The sequence below is a fragment of the Zootermopsis nevadensis genome, unplaced genomic scaffold (genome assembly GCF_977971745.1).
Source record: "Zootermopsis nevadensis isolate Lab colony 2312 unplaced genomic scaffold, Znev_1.0 Znev_ptg000007l, whole genome shotgun sequence".
NCBI classification, from domain to species: domain Eukaryota; kingdom Metazoa; phylum Arthropoda; class Insecta; order Blattodea; family Termopsidae; genus Zootermopsis; species Zootermopsis nevadensis.
The window spans coordinates 15,234,267-15,257,116 of NW_028259139.1; the positions used below are offsets into that span (position 1 = coordinate 15,234,267).

Here is a 22,850-nt window from a genome sequence, read left to right on the forward strand (position 1 = left end):
GGATTAAAGACTTCTGGTGGTGTAGGGAATTGATAGAGCGGTTAAGTTGATGAAAAGATCAAAACTCGATGGACTGGGCTTCAGCATTATTGAAGTATGCTTCCATGTGTTTCAACACTTTGTAGTTAGAGATGTTAACTCTGCTTTGCTGTCTTTATATTCACTTTTATAGAAAGAACGAGAGTAGATGAAATATGTGAAGGATTTTGGTATGAATGAACTATGAATATTATAAGTAATATTTCTTTACATGAACATTGGTATTGTTAGGAAAAGGTTGCTTTTGGGAATAATTATTTTAAGATGTTTAATATAGTTGTTAAAAGATACAAATATATTTTTTAATATTTTTTTAAATGTATGTAATTTAAGATTTCCGTCTTCTGGGTTGTTGCGCTGTGTAGTCTGGTCGATGTTAACCAACGTTTCAGAGGTCATACTGCCTCCGTCATCAGGGCGATGAATATGCCAATAGGGTGTGAGGTGCTAGGTTTATAGGCTGGATAGTGAAAGGTGTAGCCTGCCCCGAGCCAATGGGAGCAGGCATGGGAGTGGACCAATGGTAGCACGTGGGCGAGAGTGGGAGAGGGAGAGAAAGTAGAGAGAGAAAGGTTTAGTTTGGTTGGATGGATCTGGGCCCTGAAACGGGCTATGTTAGTGGTCTGGTTGGTTCTGGGGGCGAGAGTGGGAGACAAAGTAGAGAGAGCAAGTTTGAGTTTGGTTGTATGGATCAGGGCCCTGAAAAGGGCCATGCTAGTGGTCTGGTTGGTTCTGGCGGTGCACTCTTGCTTGCTCGCGGAGTCCTCGAAGTGTGTGAATAAGAGGCTTCCAGGACCGGCTCAGGTGAAGTCCATCTTCCCTGTTAAAGTTATCGGGATGTAGTTCGATCTCGATGGCTTCCCTGATTATCCGATCCATGTAGCCGGTTTTTGAGGAGAGGATGGAAGTGTCCTCGAGCTGTATACGGTGTTCCATGTTGAAGCGGTGTTCAGCATCCGCAGATTTCTAGGGCTGTCCGAGCCGGATGTGGCGTTCGTGCTCCTTGATCCTGTCCTCAACGGAACGGCCTGTCTGGCCGATGTAGACTTTACTGCACTCGCAGGGAACGCTGTATACGCCAGGCGTCTTCAGTCCTAGGTCGTCCTTTACCGGCCGGAGAAAACTGGGAATTTTCTTTGGCAGAAGACCAACAGACTTGATGTCGTGCCTGGCCAGCAACCTGCTTATGCGGTTGAAGGTCGTCCCGACGTAGGGCAGGAAGGCAACCGAGGCTGGTTTTCCAGCAGGCGGTGGCAGCCTCGCAGGCGGATTGAGAGCTTTCTGAATCTGACGGTTGCTGTATCCGTTTTTCCTGAAGGTGGTGGTGAGTGTCTCCAGTCCATACAACCAAACTCAAACTTGCTCTCTCTACTTTCTCTCCCACTCTCGCCCCCAGAACCAACCAGACCACTAACATAGCCCGTTTCAGGGCCCAGATCCATCCAACCAAACTAAACCTTTCTCTCTCTACTTTCTCTCCCTCTCCCACTCTCGCCCACGTGCTACCATTGGTCCACTCCCATGCCTGCTCCCATTGGCTCGGGGCAGGCTACACCTTTCACTATCCAGCCTATAAACCTAGCACCTCACACCCTATTGGCATATTCATCGCCCTGATGACGGAGGCAGTATGACCTCTGAAACGTTGGTTAACATTGACCAGACTACACAGCGCAACAACCCAGAAGACGGAAATCTTCATACTCACCACTGTGAGAACCTCAAGTCTTACGTATGTAATTTAGTTTCCTTTCTTGAATTGTGGAAATGAAAGTATTTGCATAATAAGGAAAATAATATAGCCCATGATAAGATGTTTGCTGTTTACATATGATTGAACTGCGTTGTAATTACATTAATGTTTTATTATAGGTCCGAGCAAGAAACTGGGTAAATTAGCAGCAGCGAAGGCAGCGTTAGCCAAGTTGTACAATATCACATTTTCACCATTCCCATCACTGCTCCAGCCAAACAGGAGTTTAGGTTCTCCAAGTGCTCCACCAGTTTCCTTTGAGCAGATGGCTCTGCCGCAAGTCCTTGCTGATCACATATCTAGGTGAATAAGTTTTCATTGTTCTGTATGAAACAGGAAAACCTTGAAGATGGCTGTCTTCTGGGTTGTAGCAACATGTAGTCTGATAGACATTTACCAGTGTTTCAGAGGTACTTGCTGCCTCTAAAATGTCAGTAAGCTGCTACTGGACTACACAGCACTGCAACCCCATACACAGCCACATTCATACTTGCCACAACGAGAACCCCGAATTGTATGCAAGCAAACCTTGTTCGTGCAGTGTTCAGAAGACAAGGATTAGAGATTTCAGCAGCTGGGAAACATGCCAAAAACACTGGAAGGAACAAGGCTTCTTTGTATGATATTTATTTAAGTTTTAATATGAATTGAATATTTTGTGTAGCACAAAATTTATAAACGATGGAGTCTACAAATGCCACTAGATGCTAGTAAGGGAAATGGACTAGATGTAAATGCAGAAATAATTTAGTATGTCGTTATATTTTATCAATAGAATACAGGATAGAGTCATAATATAAAGATATTTAACACATATTTTAAAAATATGGTGAAGTTAAAATATAAGGAGCAAAACAACAAATCATAACTATATTCACAGATAAATTAATAGTAGATTTGAGTTCGGAGAATGCATGCTGCAGTAAAATTCAGAATCTTTTATCATTCGGCGTTCTGTCCAAAAATGTAACATTTAAAACACGTGCAAAGCTGTAATCTTCCCTGGTTTTTGTATGGATGTGAATATTGGTCTCCCATCGTAAAGAAGAAAATTGAAAATGAAAAATTAGATTAAGTTGTGATACCTTGTTTGAATTTGGTATTGAACCTTCAGGTTTCATGACTCATCATCTTGAAAGGGCCCTGCCCACTAGTGTTCATGTTTATACAGAGGCAGTTGTGTGCATGGTGATGAATTGTAGATTATGTTACTGGATGCTGGACAAAGATTAAGAGCTTCTGAAAAGCTGATATAAGGCAGGACACAAGAACTGGTGTTGATGCAGGTAAAACTGGGGAAGATGAATATGTTCTGTCTGGTAAGTAAACTGGGAAAGTAAGTGAACATTTTTACTTTATTCACTACAAAGGTTGGGGCATACTCCAGATGAAATTTGTACTTTTATGTGAGATATAATATGATAGTACTTATATTTTCAGAGATGTTATAATGAACAGAAATTAATAATTTTATTCACTTGGTACAGCTAAACGAATATTTTATTTTTTCGTCCAGGTTGGTGATAAGGAAGTTTACAGATTTGACTGAGAGACAGCCCATGCATTCTCGAAGGAAGGTTTTAGCAGGTATTGTAATGACGGCAGGGCCTCAGATGGAAGATGCAAAAGTGATATCGGTATCCACAGGTACCAAATGCATCAATGGAGAACATATGAGTGTGCTTGGAGCTTCTCTGAATGACACTCATGCTGAGGTTATTGCCCGTCGTTGCCTTTGCGATTTTATCTATGCTCAGCTAGAATTGCACACAAACTCAGGTTTGCTTCAAGTTATTCTTATATTATTTTTTACAACCAGGATGTCATTTAATTTTGTACAAAAAATCTTATTTCTGTCCCAGTTATCTGGCATACTTTTATTGTACAGTGAAATGTTTAACCCATACCAATATATTGATGTTTTTTAATGCATTGAAAATGTACACTGCCACTTTATAGTTTGTGTGTGTGTGTGTGCACCCACTCATGCATCATACATTTTCCAGTACTTAATGTGAGGGATGTGTTTTCATAATTTGTTATGAGATGTCATTTTTCATCTGCCATCTGGTAACACTGCAGTGATTACAAGGTGGTGCGAAGTTAGGCCTGGGCAGAATACACATGGAAGAATCGGGTGTAAGTGCATTATGGCTGGTCACTGTAGCATCTGGGCAGCCTATTTGTATCTTTCCAGAGTTGAGTCATCAGTGACTGTAATGAAGTTATTGACATACAGTGTGTGATAGGTGATCAGAAAAGCTAAAACAGATTTTGATGTGAGTAAAAATTAATTAATTTAGAAGCAAACTGATGAATGAACTTTACAGAAAAGTGTAGAATAAGTGCATTGGCACTGTCATTGTTCAGCAAGGGACAGAAAAAAGATTTGAAAGAACACTGACTCGGACGCATTTGAATCCTCCGTTTATTTGCTTCAAAGAAATCGTTTTTCACATGAATACAAGGTACCTGTCAAATGTAAATTGGTTATAAAGAAGTTGCAGTCTTGTTTGTTAATTGTGCAAAGGATATCATTTGTTTATGTGAATGATAAAGTTATATTTTTATTTTTCTTAAAATTTCATTACAGTTACTTGCCAGTTAGTTTTATGCCAAGCTCTGCATCTGGCCTTCAGGCCATGATGAAGTCCTTTCTGAGAGACAGGCATGTTTATTTGTATACCATATCTGGAATTAATGCTGAAGTCTTTCTGGAATAAGCATTTGAAGGAACAAATTACATGTACAATTTGATTTAGCCGTGTATCAGCATAACATATTCTCTTGCTAGTTGATCATGTGCTGTTTTGACTGAAACTAACATTTTCTTTTTTATGATTTCAGAAACATCAGAACATTCCATTTTTGTACCTCGACTTAATGGTAAAGGTTATCAGTTGAAGGATAATATAAAATTTCATTTATACATAAATACTGCACCCTGTGGAGATGCTAGGTTGGTATTGAAGCTAAGATGACATGCTTTATTAAACTTTGCTTTGTAAATGCAAGGAAAGCTCCAGATAATGAATTTTAATTCCATGAATGTTAAACGTATCCATTGCTGCTTGTCATTCTCAGCTAAATTTGGGTTTTCTTTTTCTCCTCCCACTTTTCTGCTCATAGCTCACATTTTTATGTTTGTTGTTCTTCCAGAGTGTAAAAATGTGGCTTTTTCTTGGTTGTCAGTTAGAAGACAAAGGGGTAAATAGTATTGAAAAGTATTGATCAAAACAGGACGTAATGGCTGGGTTTTGTGATGGTGATGATAAACCTTTGGGTTATGTAATAACGTGTGTACATAGTAAGTAGTCAGGAAGGCTGCTGTAGCATGAAGTTAATGTTCACTAATTTCGTGTACCAGATAGGTCCTAAAAATAATTTAAGAAGTTTGAATTATGACAGTTTTCTAAAACCTTTTTGGAGTGAAACACCATTTTAAGATGAAAAGTTTTGTAGTATAGTGAAAATAAAGTAAAGCTGTTCTGCTACATGCCATGTAGGTGCTTTGGTGAGATGGGTGATTTAGCTCCTACTCATTGTTAATCTTGCCAGTAGATAAGGGTGAGTACAGTTTCTAACTCAATGGAGCAAAGTCTGCCTTGAGAAACCGGTAACACTTCTGCTGGTTAAGAAATTCCTACCTTTCATGGAAGCTGAAAGTTTATTATTGTGTTCACCAGATCTTGTCACTGAACTGTAACAGTTAAAATCTGGGAAGGATAAATTGCAAAAGTTTGCTACCAACCCTTTTCTGATTGGCTTGGAATTAGGCAAATAGCATACAATAGAAGAGTGTTTTTTCTGTTTTTTCCATGCTACTGTGATCATGTTTTATGTGTTGGTTAGTTATCAGTCAGTTTTCAACAATTTCCTGCCAGAATTGATGGAAGGTAGTAAATGGTTGTCCTTTGTGGTCTTCTGGATTGTGAGACTGCATAATCTTGCCTTGAAGTGCACTTCAGCCCTAAAGATGGAAGTGATACATTCCTCTGAAATTTTGGTAACTACAAGACTACATGGCATAACACACCAGAAGACTGTAGTTGACTTCTTTGTGCTCAAATCTGAGCTAGTGAGTAGTTCCTTGAACATTCCTGTAACAGTATCATACGTTATACCAGTCTCTATTTCATCTGTTGTGTTTTTTAAAGGATCTTTTCTCCTCATGAGGCTGTATCTCAAGATGACTCCATTGATAAGCATCCAAACAGAAAGACACGAGGACAATTAAGGACGAAAATAGAGTGTGGTGAGGGAACTATTCCAGTGAAGTCAAGTGATGATATTCAAACTTGGGATGGAGTTTTACAGGTAAGTCTTGGTCTTAATCTTAAAAAAAGGAGCATCCTGTTTGCACAAAGCTTTAATTTACAGGTAAGTGCTAGTAACATGAGATATAGAAAAGAGGTACAAAAAGAGTAGACATACGAGGTGCGATCAGAAAGTTTCAAGATTGTGTCAATAGAGGGCGAACCGGATGTAGTACAAGCTTCTGCCTTTAGGGGGTGCGGCCTACATTCATAGTGAATCAGTGTGCCAGCCGGCATCATCGAATTAGCATTTGTTTCTTAGTTACGGGCGTTTTGGTAGTGCATTACACCGACCCTCCTGCAATTTCGGAATGGCGTGTGCATCAAATTTTGCTAAAGACTCGCCAAAACGGCTACGGAAACCTATGAAATGCTAAAGCAAGCATTTGGAGAGTCCGCAATGGGTCGTGCACAAACTTTTGTGTGGCATTCACGTTTTAAAAATGGCCGAACCTCTGTCGATGATGACGAGCGTTCTGGACGACCATCTTCGAGCACAACGCCCGAAAATGTTACGAAGATTCGGCAGGCCATTCACGAAGATCAACGTCGTACCATCAACGACTTGTGCGACATTGTTGGGATAGGCTATGGGACCTGTCAGCTGATTCTAAAGGAAGAACTCCACATGCGACGCATCATGACAACGCGCCAGCGCACACCGCCCTCAAAGTTCGGCAGTTTTTGGCCTCAAACACCATGGCCGTCATCCCGCACCCTCCTTATTCGCCGGATTTAGCTCCGTGTGACTTCTTCCTCTTCCCAAAGATGAAAATTCAGCTAAAGGGAAGGAGAATTGTGACGATAGAAGAGATTCAGGCAGAATCGCAGATGGTGCTTGACAGGCTGACAAAGAAAGATTTCCAGGGATGCTTCCAGGCTTGGCAGCGGCGCTGGGATCGTTGTGTTCACTCCCAGGGGAACTACTTCGAGGGTGATGGATGAATTTAATACCTGAGATAAGTGTACAGGTTTTTATAGGCGCAGTCTAGAAACTTTCCGATCGCACCTTGTAGGTATAAGAGGAGATGATGGAGAAATTTTATTTTCGAAAGTAGTTACCTTTATATGCAACATATTTATTCCATGTGATTTTAAGGAGCACATAATCTTGCCAGCAGATTTCTGGACACAAAACATGCTTTGCACTATTACTGCATGTTCTCCTATTCAGGTTCCAGATCCCAGTGGTAAGTCCATGTTTCATCACCTGTCACTATTGTTAGAAGGGGTAGTATCTGCATCCTGTCTAAATGGCTTCATATGTGTTTAAATCTTTCAGACTGTATTCTGGAGTTAGAATTCTGAGTACTCTACTGACATTTGGCATTCGTAATTTTTCTTGAACAATGGGGAAAGCACTGCTTATAGAAATCCTACAACAGATATGGATTTTAAGTGTCTTTAGTTATTGTAACTTATAGTAAAAGAAACTTGACAGAAGTAATCTTTGGCCACTGAGATGACATTGGTTGTGAAATGTGTTTATACACTTGTAATTATCATACCAGCTCAGTGGAGGGGACACAGCACACTCAGAATATCTCAGACAGTGGCTGTCAATGCCACGGTGTGGTAAATGTTACGAACATGTATGGCTTTTAGCAGTATTCCTGATGGCTCAAGTGTGTGATGCAGAACAGTACTGTATGGTACAAATAAATGGGTTTTGTACATTTAGGAACTGTATTTATCATCACACCTGTGTTATTCTTTAAGTGCAAGTGCACAAGAAGATCTTCATTGTAGCACTACAACTAATTTTCTTCATTATCTTGATTTCAGTTCTTTGGCACTTTGCGTGGGCAAAATTTTCAAGTAAATTGTGCTTATAATTACCAGTAGGCTGTGAACGGTTAAGATCTGCCTGGTATTAAATAAAATGTGTGTGCAATGGTTGCTTAACAGCACCTGCTCTGTTACTAGTTCTTGTGTCTACTACTTTACATCATAAGTGTAATTGTAATTATTCAAATCTGTGAATGTAGTTAGTTCTTCTTTTAGGGCCAGAGATTGCTGACAATGTCATGTTCAGACAAGATTGCCAAATGGAATGTTGTGGGAGTACAAGGATCGTTACTGTCACATTTTGTTGAACCTGTTTACCTGGAGAGTATTACGCTTGGAAGTTTATTCCATCCCAGCCATATGTACAGGCAAGTGAATTCTTATAAAATTAATCAGTTTCTGTATGTACTTTGTAAGAATTGCCCTGATGATGGAGGCAGCAAGCACATCTGAAACATCGGTAAACTACCAGACTACACCATGCAACAACCCAGAAGACAGCCATTTTCATTAATTGCCATGTTTTGAAAATGTTCTTTTGTAGCAGTGTATCTTGAAAATTTCTGAAACTAAATTCTATTTTATGCTGTGTCATGTCACAACTGAAGAACCATTGAACTGATTTTAATAAAATTTTGTATTGGAGGATTTTGTTTATATTATCACGTCTACTACACATCTGTTTGTGTTGTTGTTTCCGTGTTATAACATTTTAGTTATTTAAAGAATGTTTTAAAGCAGCTTTGTTGCATTGATTGTAATGGTGGCCAGTATTTATGAAAAATATTTGCATATTCATGATTTTACTTTGCATTCTGGCAGTCTGTATATAGGGAAATTTGTAAAGTCACTTGTTTCCAGGGCTGTGTGTGGTAGGATTGAAACTACAATCCAAGGACTTCCTCCTTCTTATCGACTGAACAAGCCACTTATGAGCCTTATTACTTCAGCAGAGGTACGACAGCCTGGTAAGGCACCTAACTACAGTGTGAACTGGACCACAGGTAGGGAGATGCATGGTTCATAGTATTAATTATAATTAATGCTTTGAAATATGATGCTCATCTAAATAATATTTAGAAATTAAATTTTTACCTCAGAAACAACTCAGCACTTTTCTGTTGCAAAGATCAGTTGGATAATGTTATTTAAACCTTGGACACCTTTATCCTTAATATGTAGCATTTTCTTTTGTTGTATGTCACCAATGTCAATGCACTGCACCAACACACTAAGGATGTGTTTTATACTGCTTCATCTTGCACACTTTAAAGGTGTTTAAAAAATATTATGTTTCTATGAAGGTAAAGGTTTGCCCTTTCTGTTGATATGCAAGTTTGTTTCTTGCTTAATTTTTCCTACGTTTGCTTTATTTTATGACCATCATAACATTGAAAGAAAAATACAGTTCGTCAGTTTGTCTCTCAGTGCAAAATCTGTTTTCTTCAAATATTGAAGTACTTTTCAAAAGTATTTTTTTAAATGAAAGGTGTACCCTCATGGACAAAGTTCTGTGCTTCTGTTTGGCATATGAATCATGCCTTGGCGTGGTATAATAGGGCTGTTATATGCATCTTTGAGTTTCTTGTTCTTCTGTTTGAAGCATCTGTAGTAAGTTGTTTTATACTTCTGTTTATAAAAATATGAAGACTTCATAAGGCTGTCTTGAAATCTGTAACTATGTTATATGAATGTATACATTAAGTTAAAGTTCAAAGATTGTGCCTTACGAATATTCTCGTACCACCAGTATCAATCAGAGACAGCAATCAAGGTAAATAAGTCAGTATATTGGCTGACTATGGACTGTACAACTGAGGTTCTATCACCAGCAGGGGCAGAGGGTTTTTCTTCTAGTCTCTGCATCCATATTGGCTCTAAGCCCTCCCAGCCCCCTATCCAGTGGGTATCATGGGTTCTTTCCCTGGGATTAAAGCATGGCGGAGATGTTACGCTGACCGCTCACCTTCATCTAGTGCCAAGGTTGAGAAGAAGTAGGAGCTATACCTTCTCTACTCCCCTCACTCGCCTTCACAGCATATATCAGGGACAGCTTTATGTCACTTTTACCAGTATCAAACTCAGCATCCATTAGCAAGGGTAAGAATTTGAGTGTTAATAAAATTTATTATTTTTATCTGATTCTGATGACTTATTGATTTTGAGTGTCATTGATAGTTATGATGATTGTACTGTTGTTTATGCAATCAGTGCCATAGCAACAGAATAATAACTAGAAAGTGCACACATTGGTCAGGTTCAGACTGGAATGGAGAATAATACAGGGCAGCATGACATTATAGTTGTTTTTCTAATGTTATATAATAGACTTGTGCGATGAAATTGTGGTTAAAAAATGCTTCACCCAGCAGTTCATTTCAAAACATTTTCACTTGTATGTGTAGTCAAATAGTGACTGTAAACAAAATGTGTGTTATGACTGGGTTTTTTATGCTAATGGGGATCATAAGTAAATCCACCAATAGGTCTTGCTTTTCTATAAAAGGAATTCTGTCAACACTAGGCTTCAGTGATGTAATATCAAGGCACAGGCTTGAACTAATATGCAGAGTAATCCATTTTTCTGATTGTAACTGCATGGACACTTGTGATGGCTCTCTTATATTTTTCAAAATATTTCCTGTTATTTCACATCTTAACAGAAAACTTCAGAATCTTTATGTTCCTGGTCAAAATATCTGACATTGTGGAAGGGAATGTTATCTTTCAAGCAGTATTTGCCATTGGAAGCTCCCAAATTCAGCATAAGGACCTATGACTTGTGGGAGTCTACATCTGGTCTTTTGAGGTACAGGCAGTGACAAGGTTGGAGTCACATAAGATAACCTGCCGCCAAGAAGACCGCTTCTATCGTGTTATATTTAGTCAGATATTTATTCCACAAAGGACAAACATTGTGGCTGGACAACTCTGTCAACTGACTTACATTACTCTAGAATAAATGGGCTGGTTGTTTGGGGACACTCTGACTAAACAGAAAGGGAGTGCCCAAAACAGTCTAAGAATTAAGGAGGGGCATAGTAGTACCTCAGAATTCAGGGTTATTCATTGTTGTGAAGTGGAGTGATAAATTGTTATAATGATTTTATGTACCATGGGGCTGAAACTCAATCTGAAATAGAGGAAAAGGAAAGGAAAAGCCTGTGAGTATTACAGAAAGAAGTATTGATCTGAAGGATCAGCTGTTACAGCCTGTTTAGTAGAAAGCAAATTTCTGCATAAGAAGAATATTGAACTCTTCAGGATACTTAAAGGCTACTGTGGTAAATTCATTGATGACACATGAGCACATTACCAGGAAACATGTTCGTCATATGGTGTTTAAAGTTCTGCTGGTATAGGAGCTATTCCTGCAGTTTGGTGATACTGAGTACAAAGTGTCAGGCCGTCATGTATCTGATAACACTCGTTTGACCGAGAAGAAGACATTTCCTGAAGAAAATACCACCCATGGGAAAAAAGGTAAGGCCACAAATAGGGTGTGTTGTGTGTGCAAATAACAGAAAAAAATAGACTGTCTTGCTGCCAGGCTTGTGATATTAGACCATGCCTAGAAGGATTTCTGAGTTGTACAGTATCAAATTAAATGTCGAAGTAAGCTAGAACGAGCTATTTGATTCTGTAGTGATTAATGAATATAATATGAACTTAAATATTTATATAAAATGCTGTATTTTGAAGGTTTAATATTTAAATACCCTCTGACACTGCACTAGAGACTTATTACAAGTGCCCTCTGTTGCAAAACTTAAGGAAATAATTAATTTTTTCTGAGAATTATACAAAATCTATAAATGTGCTGTGTAGACAGAATTCAGAATTACTGAACACTAAAGCAAGTGTGGTTTAAAGGGTTAAGAAATCTTGTGTTGTTCCGGTGTAGTACAGAAGCTATTTTACTCAAACCAGTTCTGTCCTGTGATGTACTACATCAGTCATTCTCCTGGTAGGGTTAATGCACTTGTTTTGTCTATCTCAATGACTGCCTGGTATCTTTTAAAAAAGCTGTGGTATTCCACAAAAAAAATCAGATCTCTCTCTTGAGAATTTTGCAGAAACTTATCCAATATACACTAAGTCATTCTTGTCCACCTATTAAGAGGTACAAGAAATGTCATCAGAGACCAGAGATTGTTCTCGAAATGTTGGCAGAAGATGTGATTTGTTCACCACTCTGCCACCTGACGAGGCTTGTAACCCGAGAGTCTTTCATCAACTTCAGTCGCCATGAAAGCTTCACTTTGTATTTGTAGATATGTTTAAAAGTGAGAGTTAAAACTACCTATTAATTTCTTATGTCTGTTCATTATTAGTAACAATGCCCGAAATACTTTACTGATTTTTGTTTAAACTCAGAAACCTGCACTCAATTTTATCACACTATTTTGATTTTAGATTAGTTTCATTCACTTTAAAGCCACTACTGAATTTACTTGTAAATAAACTTCTGCTGTATTTTGTTAGTCTTTTGTTAAAACTTAGTATATGTCATGTTTGTTATGCAGGTGTTACCATGTGTGAGTTTAATTCATGTTAAGGGCTATGTAAGAACTAATTCAACTTTTATATTTTCTGAGTCCTTTTGAGCTTTTGTGAAACACTATTTCCAGCCCTTCTGTTATGTTTATTATATCTTTGATGGTTTTGTTGTAATACAACTTTTAGTAAATGTTATACAGATTCTCTTGTTTATTTAATTAGAAGGTATGTGTTAGTTATGTTGCATATGTAAGAAACTCATGTTTGTTTTATAGTTGAGAGACAAACGGTTGTTGAATTTTAGGACAAGAGGACGCTGAGATAATTAACTCAGTAACAGGCAAGGGTGATCAAGGTATTGCATCTCGATTGTCAAAACAATGCCTGTTCAAACGCTTCTTCAGTCTTGTGGGAAAAATTGGTTCAGTGACAGGATTGACTGTTGGATCATGTCCACATCAGTACTCAGGTGCAAAAGAAGCAGTTCAAGATTATAAGGTAAGTCCAGTGTGCCTCTCTCTGTGGAAAATAACAGTTGGAAAGACAGGTGTACACCAAGTTTCCAAGTCAAAATTAACCAAAGCAGATAAAGAGTTGTATAGTTTTATGCATTCATCATTTTAAATAATGATTTATTTTATATTATGTAGGATTTAATGTCCTCATGGCTGTGAGTACAATGATGGCTGTATTTTGAGTTGTAGTACCATGCTACGACCATCTTCATGATTTATGTTTTTTACGATTTGGACTTTTCATTTTGTTTCTTATGTAGAGTCTCTAACATTTAAAACTAGTCTTCTGACCACTTATACTAATTTCAACATATTCTGATAAGCTGTATTTGCATTGAATAATGCAACTTGTTTTAATATCTCTTTCTCTGTGTCACATATCAAAGTGGGAATATCATTTGATTGTGAACATGTGCAATAGCAGTGGTGAACTTTTGCTCCTCCTATAATGGTTATTTCTATCCTCTAAACGTGTATATGTAAAAGAGGATGACAAAGAAGTGAATTGATTTCCAGTTTACAAGAAAACTGTTTGTGATTACTGATATACAGAATTATATCCTTTGCTGTATTCCTTGTTAATGTGTAGTGCAGTGTGTTGAATTTTTGCCATAATCTCTTATTACAGTAGAGTGAATTGTTCTTATTGCTGTGTATTGCAGATGGCAAAGGAGCAGCTGGTGTATGCATTCCACAAAGCTGGACTGGGCACATGGCTGAAGAAGCCAATAGAACAAGACCAGTTTGAATTAGATGATTCTGTGTTAAATAATCATCAGTGACTGGAAGATGGTCCTTTTGGGGTTTACCTTGCAGAATAGAGCAGTTGCTCAGTCCTCCATCCCTCCCTGTCACAGTTGCTCCCAGAAGCTAAATCCACACTTGGCACCAATAAAGAGCAGAGTCTGGAGAACTGAGCTTAGCACCTCCTTTATTCTTGCTCACAACTCATCTCAAATTAACCCCAAGCACCATTAATATTAACTTAATTTTCTTCAAGTCAGGTAACAATGCAGTAGATAAACAAATTTTAGGGATCATGTATAAAATGGCTGCTGAGATAAATAAACCATTGCTTCGTAATTTATTACAATTAATTTATATTTGAATTTGTGCCAGGAACAAAATCAAATTGCCTCCTAAAATAACAAAATATACATGAGAAGAAATACACTGTCGATAACAAATCATATTTTAAAGTAAAGGCGCTCTCCATTATGCATTCTTTGCATGAGAATGCATATGGGGTTGATCTTGTCTGCCCCTCATGATTCAGCTTGGGAACTGCTGGACATATTTGGATGAAATTTGGTGTGGATGCTATGCGATTGGGGTCTACCCTAAAATTATATTTTTCAATTTGCTACAGTTGGTAATACCAGCATTGCAGATGCATGAACATGTGAGCTGATATTGACATTGGTGTCACTTGCAGTAGGGCCAGTGTTGTATGGTTATAGATTTTCAAAAGATACAAACTCTGGAAAACCAGCCACATGAAAGAAAATAGATATTTTGACTTGACGAGGATTCAGTCCCATCACCCCACGCATATGAGTCCAGTATGCTACCACAGACATGATACGCCTTGTGGTCTATCATTATTGATTTACATTATTTAAATATGACATTCAGACCACATGATTGGTATAGTTGGAAACTAAAGTTGACTAAGTAAGATAATTGAAGTAATCCTGCTTTGATAATTGTTCTTCAGGAGCTAACAGGTCAAGAGGCATTTTAGCATATATCATAGGTTATACATTGTGTTTCTGGATCAGTTTATAATAAATGTGTGCTGTTCTCTCAGTATTCAGTTTCTGATAACAGTAGAGAAGAAATAAAACATTTAAAGTATATGTTCATGCATTTCCATGAATTCTGTGGAAAGTACATTAGATTCAAATTCACTCATTTGTTTTTTTTAATATATAAAGGTAAACAGATGATAGCCAATGAATGAATCTTACATTAAAGATAGATGCTTAGGCTTTTACATTGCCTGCAGTGTATTACTACATTTAAGTGGATGTTATGCTTGTGTAGTGTATGTATGGTGTATATTTTTTGTTTCAGTGAGAAGCATTCAGAATTCTGAATTTGCAAAGAACGTGCACTTGCATATTCTAGTATGGTTTACACCTTCCTACTTTTAGTAAAGTCATTTATGTTAAAATTAATACAATAACAAGTATTTAGTACTCATTTAATTTAATGAGCAAATTTATATATGATCCCAGGCATAGTATGGTTTCCTTTTTGTTTAGGTGTGATGGAGCATGAATGTGTGTTTCACATTCAGACCACTAGCCTCCTACTTTCATGTAAAGTACTTGACATGTTCTTCCACATGACACTACTCACTTCTTACCGTACATTGTGATCTGGTTACTCAGATTTCTGTTCACAGGAAAATTTCATGCATGCCATATTTTAACGTAATAGAGCATTTATTGATATTTATATTATCATTTTTTTATCATGAAAGTTGTGTTTTAACAGCTTGAAGGATGGCATTCCATATACGTAGCAGAATAAACTCTTTGATGAAAATTGAACCTAAATTTTGTTCTGTAATTTGAGGTTGTGTAAATGTCTTATTGTGTATGGTGTAATTTTATTTGTGGTTACTATCCTTTAAAAAACTTCAACTTTCAAGGAAATAAACTGGCATATTCAGTAGTTCATTTGACAGTACAATTGTTATGTCATGGGCTACTTGTATCTTCACGAAGTGGCTCACTTGATATTCCAACATAGGTTTTTATTTATGTGAGAAAATATTTATAAAATTATAACTTCTTCACCTGCCGGATACTACAAAACATGTTATATAACATGTCTATGAGGATTGGCTGTGAAGTAGATGGAGAAATGTAGGCAAATAGATTTGAAAAACATGCAAGTACTGCCTGTAACAGTTGGTAGTGTGTTGTTATTGTTATTAATGATGTTGTTTGCGTTTACCAGACTCTGCCCCTCACTGTGCCAAGTCAGTATGGGATGGTGGACTGAAGACCAGGTCTATTCTGTTAGTTGTTTGTCTCCAGGAATCCCACTCAGAGCCATTGCTGTTCAGTGGTGCCTGAAGAATAATGTCATCGCACTTGCTGACATTGCCAGATCCAATGCAAGACGTAACCCAGTTCATGGACAAATGTTCAGTTTATCCTGCTCATTGTGTTGAGGGAGAGCATGGAGAGAATATTTTAGACACTGAAATGAACTTTAATTTGTGTTTAATAAAATTGTATTAGGCTCTAACAATGGAACATTATTGTTAAAGTATATGAATGTTGTAAACGGGTAAATAATGCTGCTTCCCTCTTTTAGCCGTTGTTAACAATTTCTTGGATCTATTGATCTAAGGTCACTTGATAAGGCTGATTGCTGTTTGAAGTTGTGACTCATTTCATTGCATACCATCCTTCTGTTTTTCTGTAACTTGTAAGAGGATGTTTATAAACAAGTGTAACATTTTATTAACAGGGGTCACCTGTTTATTTAATAACTTAAATGTGTTTTGTAATTTAAAATTGGTTGTAAATACCCCATTTTATTTATTGAAATGTTGTGTATGGTTATTTTTTTAATACTTCAAGGGAACAAATAGATATTTTCTGTAGTTGATATATTTATAGTATAATTATTGTTCTATAGGATACTTTTCTCACTTGTCATCACACAATTGTATTTTTATTTATACAAGAAAATAATCACTATAATGACTGGTTCTTTCTGCTGTCTCTTTAGTATGAGTGAACATGCATACAAAATAAAGACTGGCCAATGGAATTCACTATTTAGTAAACAGGACAGTCATTTGTTGATGAGGTGTAAATTGCCAAGAGCTTTTCTTCACATTATATATGATTTATCAGTTCAGCCTGACAGAAAGGTGCCATAATGTTAAAAGAGATCGGCTTCACAAATGCTGATGTCTGTTACATTCCTGGTAAAATTAACCATACTAGTATTCTAGGTAAATGTAATTTGGATTTCATTATCTTCATACAAGAAGAATGGAGTTATCTTTTTTAATGTGGAAATTGATGGTATATGATACTGGGACCATTACACCTTTCTGTAAAATCTAAGCACAAAATTATAATGTTAGTAGATTATATAATTTCTTTGGATAAAAATGAGATAATTTAATATACTGGTGACCTCTGTTTAATGTTTGGTTGCTTTGTCAATCATTAATTTATTGTGTTCATTGTCATTTAAGTTTTCAGTTTCAGGAATATTAATTTTGTCAAAAAGTTATGTTCCCAAATTTATTTTTGCTTTATCTGTTTGGTTGTAAGTGATAATACAAAGTTAAAACTTGTACTTGCATCCGTCAGTGGTGACTGCAGCATTACAGAATCAGTAATTATTTCTGTATCAGAAATATTAAGATTTGTAATTACATAAGCATATTGCTGTTCTTAAAACATCTTTGTTGAATGTTGAATTTTTAAGTATTTGATTGTTGTGATTGTCCCATTTTTATGAAAGGTTAATTGACTTGCACAAGTGTCAGACTGATAGAATATCACAAGTAATAGAATGTTTCTGATCATTATAACATAGATAATCATAGCCTTTGGCAGTTATTCTAGGGTATAAAGCATGAAGTACATTCAGGGTCCCGGAGAATATGTATCATATTTTAAATAGCATTACAAACATAATCTCTGTAGTTCCTAAGTACGATGAACACACTTATGAAACTTAAGAAGAATTTAGGATGAAACAATATGATGTACTGTTTAAGCTTTCCAGAATAACAAAAATGAAACTTGCTAACTTAAAAGTCCTCTCTTTCTTAGCATTTTGTAAGTTTTTGAATTTTCAGAATATTTAACAGTTTCACTTTGCCCAGTGACTGTGCTAGCAAACTGTAATTGGATATAGCGTGGATATGAATGAAAGAAATATCCATTTTAGAATTAGGAATAACTGTGCGAGTGATTTGCCTACTTAAAATATTGTGGGTTTTAACTTTTCAGAATGGTGCAGAACTCAATTGAAGCATTTAGATATTAGATAGTATATGACTTAATAAACAAATTAACGAGTGTGGAGAATGCTGTTATAACGCTGACATGTTGGTACCTTGTTCAGAAGGATTCAAAAAGTCAGACTGGCACAACAGCCGGAGGTTTGTTACACTGTGTAACTCAAGACCGGTATTATTTCGCCGAATCTTGACCAATTATTTATGTATCATGGATCAGTACAGTTACCAAATAAGATAATTTGGTATATAGCTTCACCACCATTAAAAACTGCTGGTTGAATCTTATGATACACTATCACAGTAGGTTTCTTCAGGATATTGTTTTCGCTGATAAAAGTTGTAAATCAGTTTGGTAGTATGTGTAGTTTTAGAAATATTGTGAGTTCAGTTACCAGATGTTTAACAGTTTTCTAAGTATGCAAAACCTGATTTATTCTTTGTAAATAAGTTCTGTGTTTGTGTATGTGTACACACACACACACACGCAAGGATAAGCATAGCAAATTTTGTGTGTTTATGTTTTCAGCCCTTGGTGGACTATGACTGCTTCCATTAAATACTTCATTAAACTTGACGGTACAGTTTATATCGAGAATTATATATACCGGTACATCACTCAGTATCGGCTGTCCATAGTCGATCCCAAGCTTACAATAGTTCTGAATATAAATGAAATACACAGGAATCATAAACTAAGAAAAGAGAAGCAGGACAATAAGTGGATAATACAAAACCTTATTACCTAGCAGACAAAAGTTGGGTTTCTTACAAGTACAAAGAAAAGAACATAGCATACCCCGGCAAGGTGATAAATTAACCGCCCTGTTCTAGTAGAATCTTGAGCATGCATCAAATTGATGAACCCTGAACACAAGTCATATTGGCACTCGGTCAGTCTGCTCAGCAGTAGTTTCTTCCATGTTGTTTTTGTTAGAGATTGTTGCGTATGAATATATAATGACTGAATATGAATACAATATTGCATATAATAGATACAGATCTTGTTATTCTGTGTATTACCTGGCAATTTCAAATTCTTAGTTGGAAGGCCATTGTATTGTCATGCTCTGTCTGTGGCAACTAGGTACTTAAATGGAACAATGTTGTCTACTGATGTAACAATGCCTGTCTGGAACATAACCAGTCACAGTCACTCTGTTAATGCTAGTACATGCCCACTAACTAGGTGATTACTTACACTTCTTGGAAGAACAAGAATGAGATATAATACTGAAGTGGATATTAAGAAATATGACTAAAGGCAGCTCATACGAGATTTGCTAGATACATGTTGGAGGCTATCTCAAAGGAATACTTACAAATTAAGACACTGATCACTTATTACAACCAACAAGTTTATGGACAAGGTGGAAGATTACTAAAGATAACTATGACATCACCTGAGAAGAAGTAATGAAGCTTGCATACCATTTACTTTCAACTAAACATAAAATCCATATAACTGCAAAATGGTGCAACAATAACAAATTACTGATACAGGTTTCCAACACTGAAGGTGCACCGGCCAAAGTTGTCCAACATTTTACTCACACTATCCGACTGTATCAAACGCAATCTTCAAGCAATAGCAAACCATCATAACCCATGCATATCCTTCATTTTTGTAACCACCAAAATTGTTTTTTGAAATGTTTATCATCAGTTTTATTAACATGTGAATGTTATTTCAAACTTGCATGAAATAAAGAATATTTGTCAACCATTATGATGTCGAATCTTCAAATAAAGTTTATAAAAATGTACTATAATAGCAGTCTTCTCAGCACCCTGTTCTCAAACACCCCCATCCACAATCTTCCCCTTGCCCAAAACAAAGCTTCACGCCTTAATAACTCTTTAGCAATACCAACACTTTTATAGGGACCGGACACATGGGTGAGCACTAAATTAAAATATTCAAATTCAACATTTACCTTAGTTTGGCCATGATAAAGAAAGCAGCAAGCACTTCTGAAATGTCAAACTTCTACTAGACTACACAAAACATCCCACAAGTCATTTTAATAATTAGTCTAAAACAAGTACTTGAAAAATTTTCACATTGGTGCTTGAAGAGCTACAGGCATATTTAACTGCACCTAAAATAGGAAGGGGGTGGATTAGGAAAAACCAAGCATCTTTCTCAGCACCAGGCATTAAGAAATCACATCAAGCACAGTACATTTCTTGTGAACATCTTGGACTTCTAACCCTTGGCTTTCCACCTACAATACTCTGTTCACAAATCTGACCAATGCAAATTGAACAGGGGAAAAGAAACAATTTCAGTGTCCTTACTTCGAATAAACATTCAATTATCCCACAAATAAAATTGAAAAGCAAATTGTAAGCTCAGCTTGTAAAATGGCACTTATACAACAAAGATTCTTGATCACAAAAGCCTGCCACCAAACTCCATCCTGAGCCAGCTGCATTCAGTTCACTCCATTCATTCCCATCTCTGTAAGGTCCTCCAGCAGTCTCCTCCCTTACCCATCAGTTCCACCAACTTACAAGGCATAAAAACTACAGCTAAAAAACTCGGGGTGTGGCTGTGTCGGGGACACGGTCGTGGGTTCTGCGTGAAAAAGTCTGCTTTAGCGGGTGATATTTTCTTTGGGATATGGGAATGAAATGAAAGTAACGAAATGGATACATGGCTTTTATTTAGCATAACAAATATACAGAGTCTTAGCTAGTAATCGATGACAATTGTTTAGTATTGGTCTATGGTAAGAGAAGACACGAAACGCATGGTCTTCAAAGGCGTTGGTGGCAGCGATGGCGGCCATGGACTGAACTTCACCACTGTATAGCGAGGCAGGGGCCAAGTACTTTCCCTGTGCTGGGTCACATTGCAGCAGGTGGTTGGCAGGCTTAAAATATGCTTCTGTAATGTCAGGTACTGTAAAGTCCTCAAAGAGTGCAATCTCAGCAGTGGTGACAGGGGCATAGCTAACCACAGGAAAGCAGAGGTGAGGGTTGGACAACAAGTTAGTCTGCAATGTAACCTGGTCAATATTCCAAATGCCACGAAAGTATAAATAAGGAGATTATTTTGACAACAGCAGATATACAAATCCTACACTCCTTTTTAATTAGGTGCTATCTTATTCATGACATCTGGTCCCCACAGATGTCAAAGTTCAAATGGTCTGTTTGGGAGTTGCCTCATTTCCGGCACCACAATATGACTACTCATTTGAATCCTTTATAAACCACTATCTGGACTGAGGGGCGAGCATTATTATTCTATCTCTGCTACTACCTGTACCGTCATTCTGATCTTTAAAATAAACTCTACGTGGACTTGGACGTCGCTGACTTACCTCCTGGCTCCCTGCGTGAGGAACTTAGATTCCTCACCTTACCATCCAGTTATTCCAAAAATAGGAAACCGATCAGAAACTCTACTACAGCTACAGAAGAACTATTATCACAACAATACTTGGCGGCAGCTGAGGAATATCAGAAGTACAACTAAAAACATTAAACTAGGTCTATTTGAATAATATTGTCACTGTACACTGATCGACCACTGGGATGGGTGGAGTTGACGGAAAAGCCTAAGATTTCATTGCCAAATAACGCGAGAATCACAACTGCTCAAAACAGAAGAATGCCTGAACAAAATCACGTAGTGTGGGCCTGGAAAGTACCTCTGGTACCAATTGCAACGACCCGAGGAGGAGTTTGCTTACGATTTGTGAGAATAGCGAAGTCTTTCCCCGATCTCTGCAAAGAATCGCTTTCCTGAGCCCAAGCGCTTCTGGGATTCTCGCCTAGTCCAGGAAATAGCGAACGACGAATGCAAACACACTTTTATTGTCTTACGAACTAGAACTCATAATCTACAAAGAGAAAAACTACGACATAACCACCAGAGATGACACTCGTGCAGACAATTCTCTGTTCTAAAACTTTTCTGATATTCTAAGTGTAGAATAGTCGAGAGAGAATTCTTACCAACAGCGGAGTCTAAAGTGCGCCCGCCCGGTGACCGTGACAGGATTAAAATAAACCCAGATGCCGGGAGGTGGTACGGCCCTAGGATTATTTCAGGGGTTAACCCAAAATGCAAAGTACTTGCACTCCAAAAATTACCAGAATATATTTAAAAAATTATAGATATTTAAAAAAGAACATTCAGACACAAATCAATCAAACCTCCCAAGTCTCAGGCTCCGGCCAGGGTTACGACTAGTCACGCAAAACAAATCAAAAATGAGCCCTATCTGTCTTCAAGCTCTGTCCTTGAGTCGTTCTCTGCCCGGCGGACACACGGACTTTCCGCCGCATTGCCTCATCAAGACCTCGAAGCCAGCGACTCCAAAGATCGGGGAGATGTGGGAGATAGGTCACTCCGAACAATGAGGCATGGCTCAAACTTGTACACATTAACTTTTTTTCAATTTGCCTACTCAATGCAGTACGTCCCATCTTGGTTTTCCTTCAAAGAAACTCAGATATTCCCTAGGCCTACCTGCAAATGACTCGACGTTGCGGTAGCCGTTACGTCGATAGAGGTGTCCCGAATCAACTCAGTTTGTATGTCAACGATCAACTGCAGGTCCTCTAACTTTCGTCGTATCATGATTTGAATTTCAACATTCTGTATTAACTAGCATTCTAAATGGAGAAACGCCACGAATTCTGAGCGCCGATGTCCATGATTAGGTAATCGAGCCAGGAAATGAACATGATTCCACGTGGAAACAAAGCACCGGGTGTTCCATGAGAACTGCCTACTATTCACGTGCATCTCACTGCATCTAATGCAGGCATACTCTGTACAAAAATAAGTAGAAACACTACAATATGGCTGACACATTTCAAAAGTCCACGCTTCGCCACTGCATGCACGTACAATGGGAATTTCAGACTGTTGGTGGAATACATTGAAAGTGACACATGGAAATGCAATGTAAATC

General features: G+C 37.6%; 1 protein-coding gene across 3 annotated transcripts in view; it reads left to right on the forward strand.

Moving 5' to 3' along the window:
* The window catches only part of LOC110836064 (double-stranded RNA-specific editase 1), a 23,752-nt gene extending 4,070 nt beyond the window's left edge, over positions 1–19,682 (forward strand). For 2 of the 3 annotated variants that reach the window (XM_087344442.1, XM_022076891.2), the window contains 8 exons: positions 1,912–2,095; positions 3,309–3,571; positions 4,640–4,751; positions 5,950–6,109; positions 8,113–8,264; positions 8,758–8,900; positions 12,701–12,894; positions 13,574–19,682. In XM_087344442.1, coding sequence (XP_087200568.1) covers positions 1,912–2,095; positions 3,309–3,571; positions 4,640–4,751; positions 5,950–6,109; positions 8,113–8,264; positions 8,758–8,900; positions 12,701–12,894; positions 13,574–13,693 — 1,328 coding nt within the window. In that variant the 3' untranslated portion in view covers positions 13,694–19,682. Of the gene's footprint in view, positions 1–1,911; positions 2,096–3,308; positions 3,572–4,639; positions 4,752–5,949; positions 6,110–8,112; positions 8,265–8,757; positions 8,901–9,832; positions 9,997–12,700; positions 12,895–13,573 lie in introns of those variants that run through there. The other variant, XR_002545148.2, reaches the window with a different exon arrangement.
* The last annotated feature ends 3,168 nt before the right edge of the window (positions 19,683–22,850 follow it).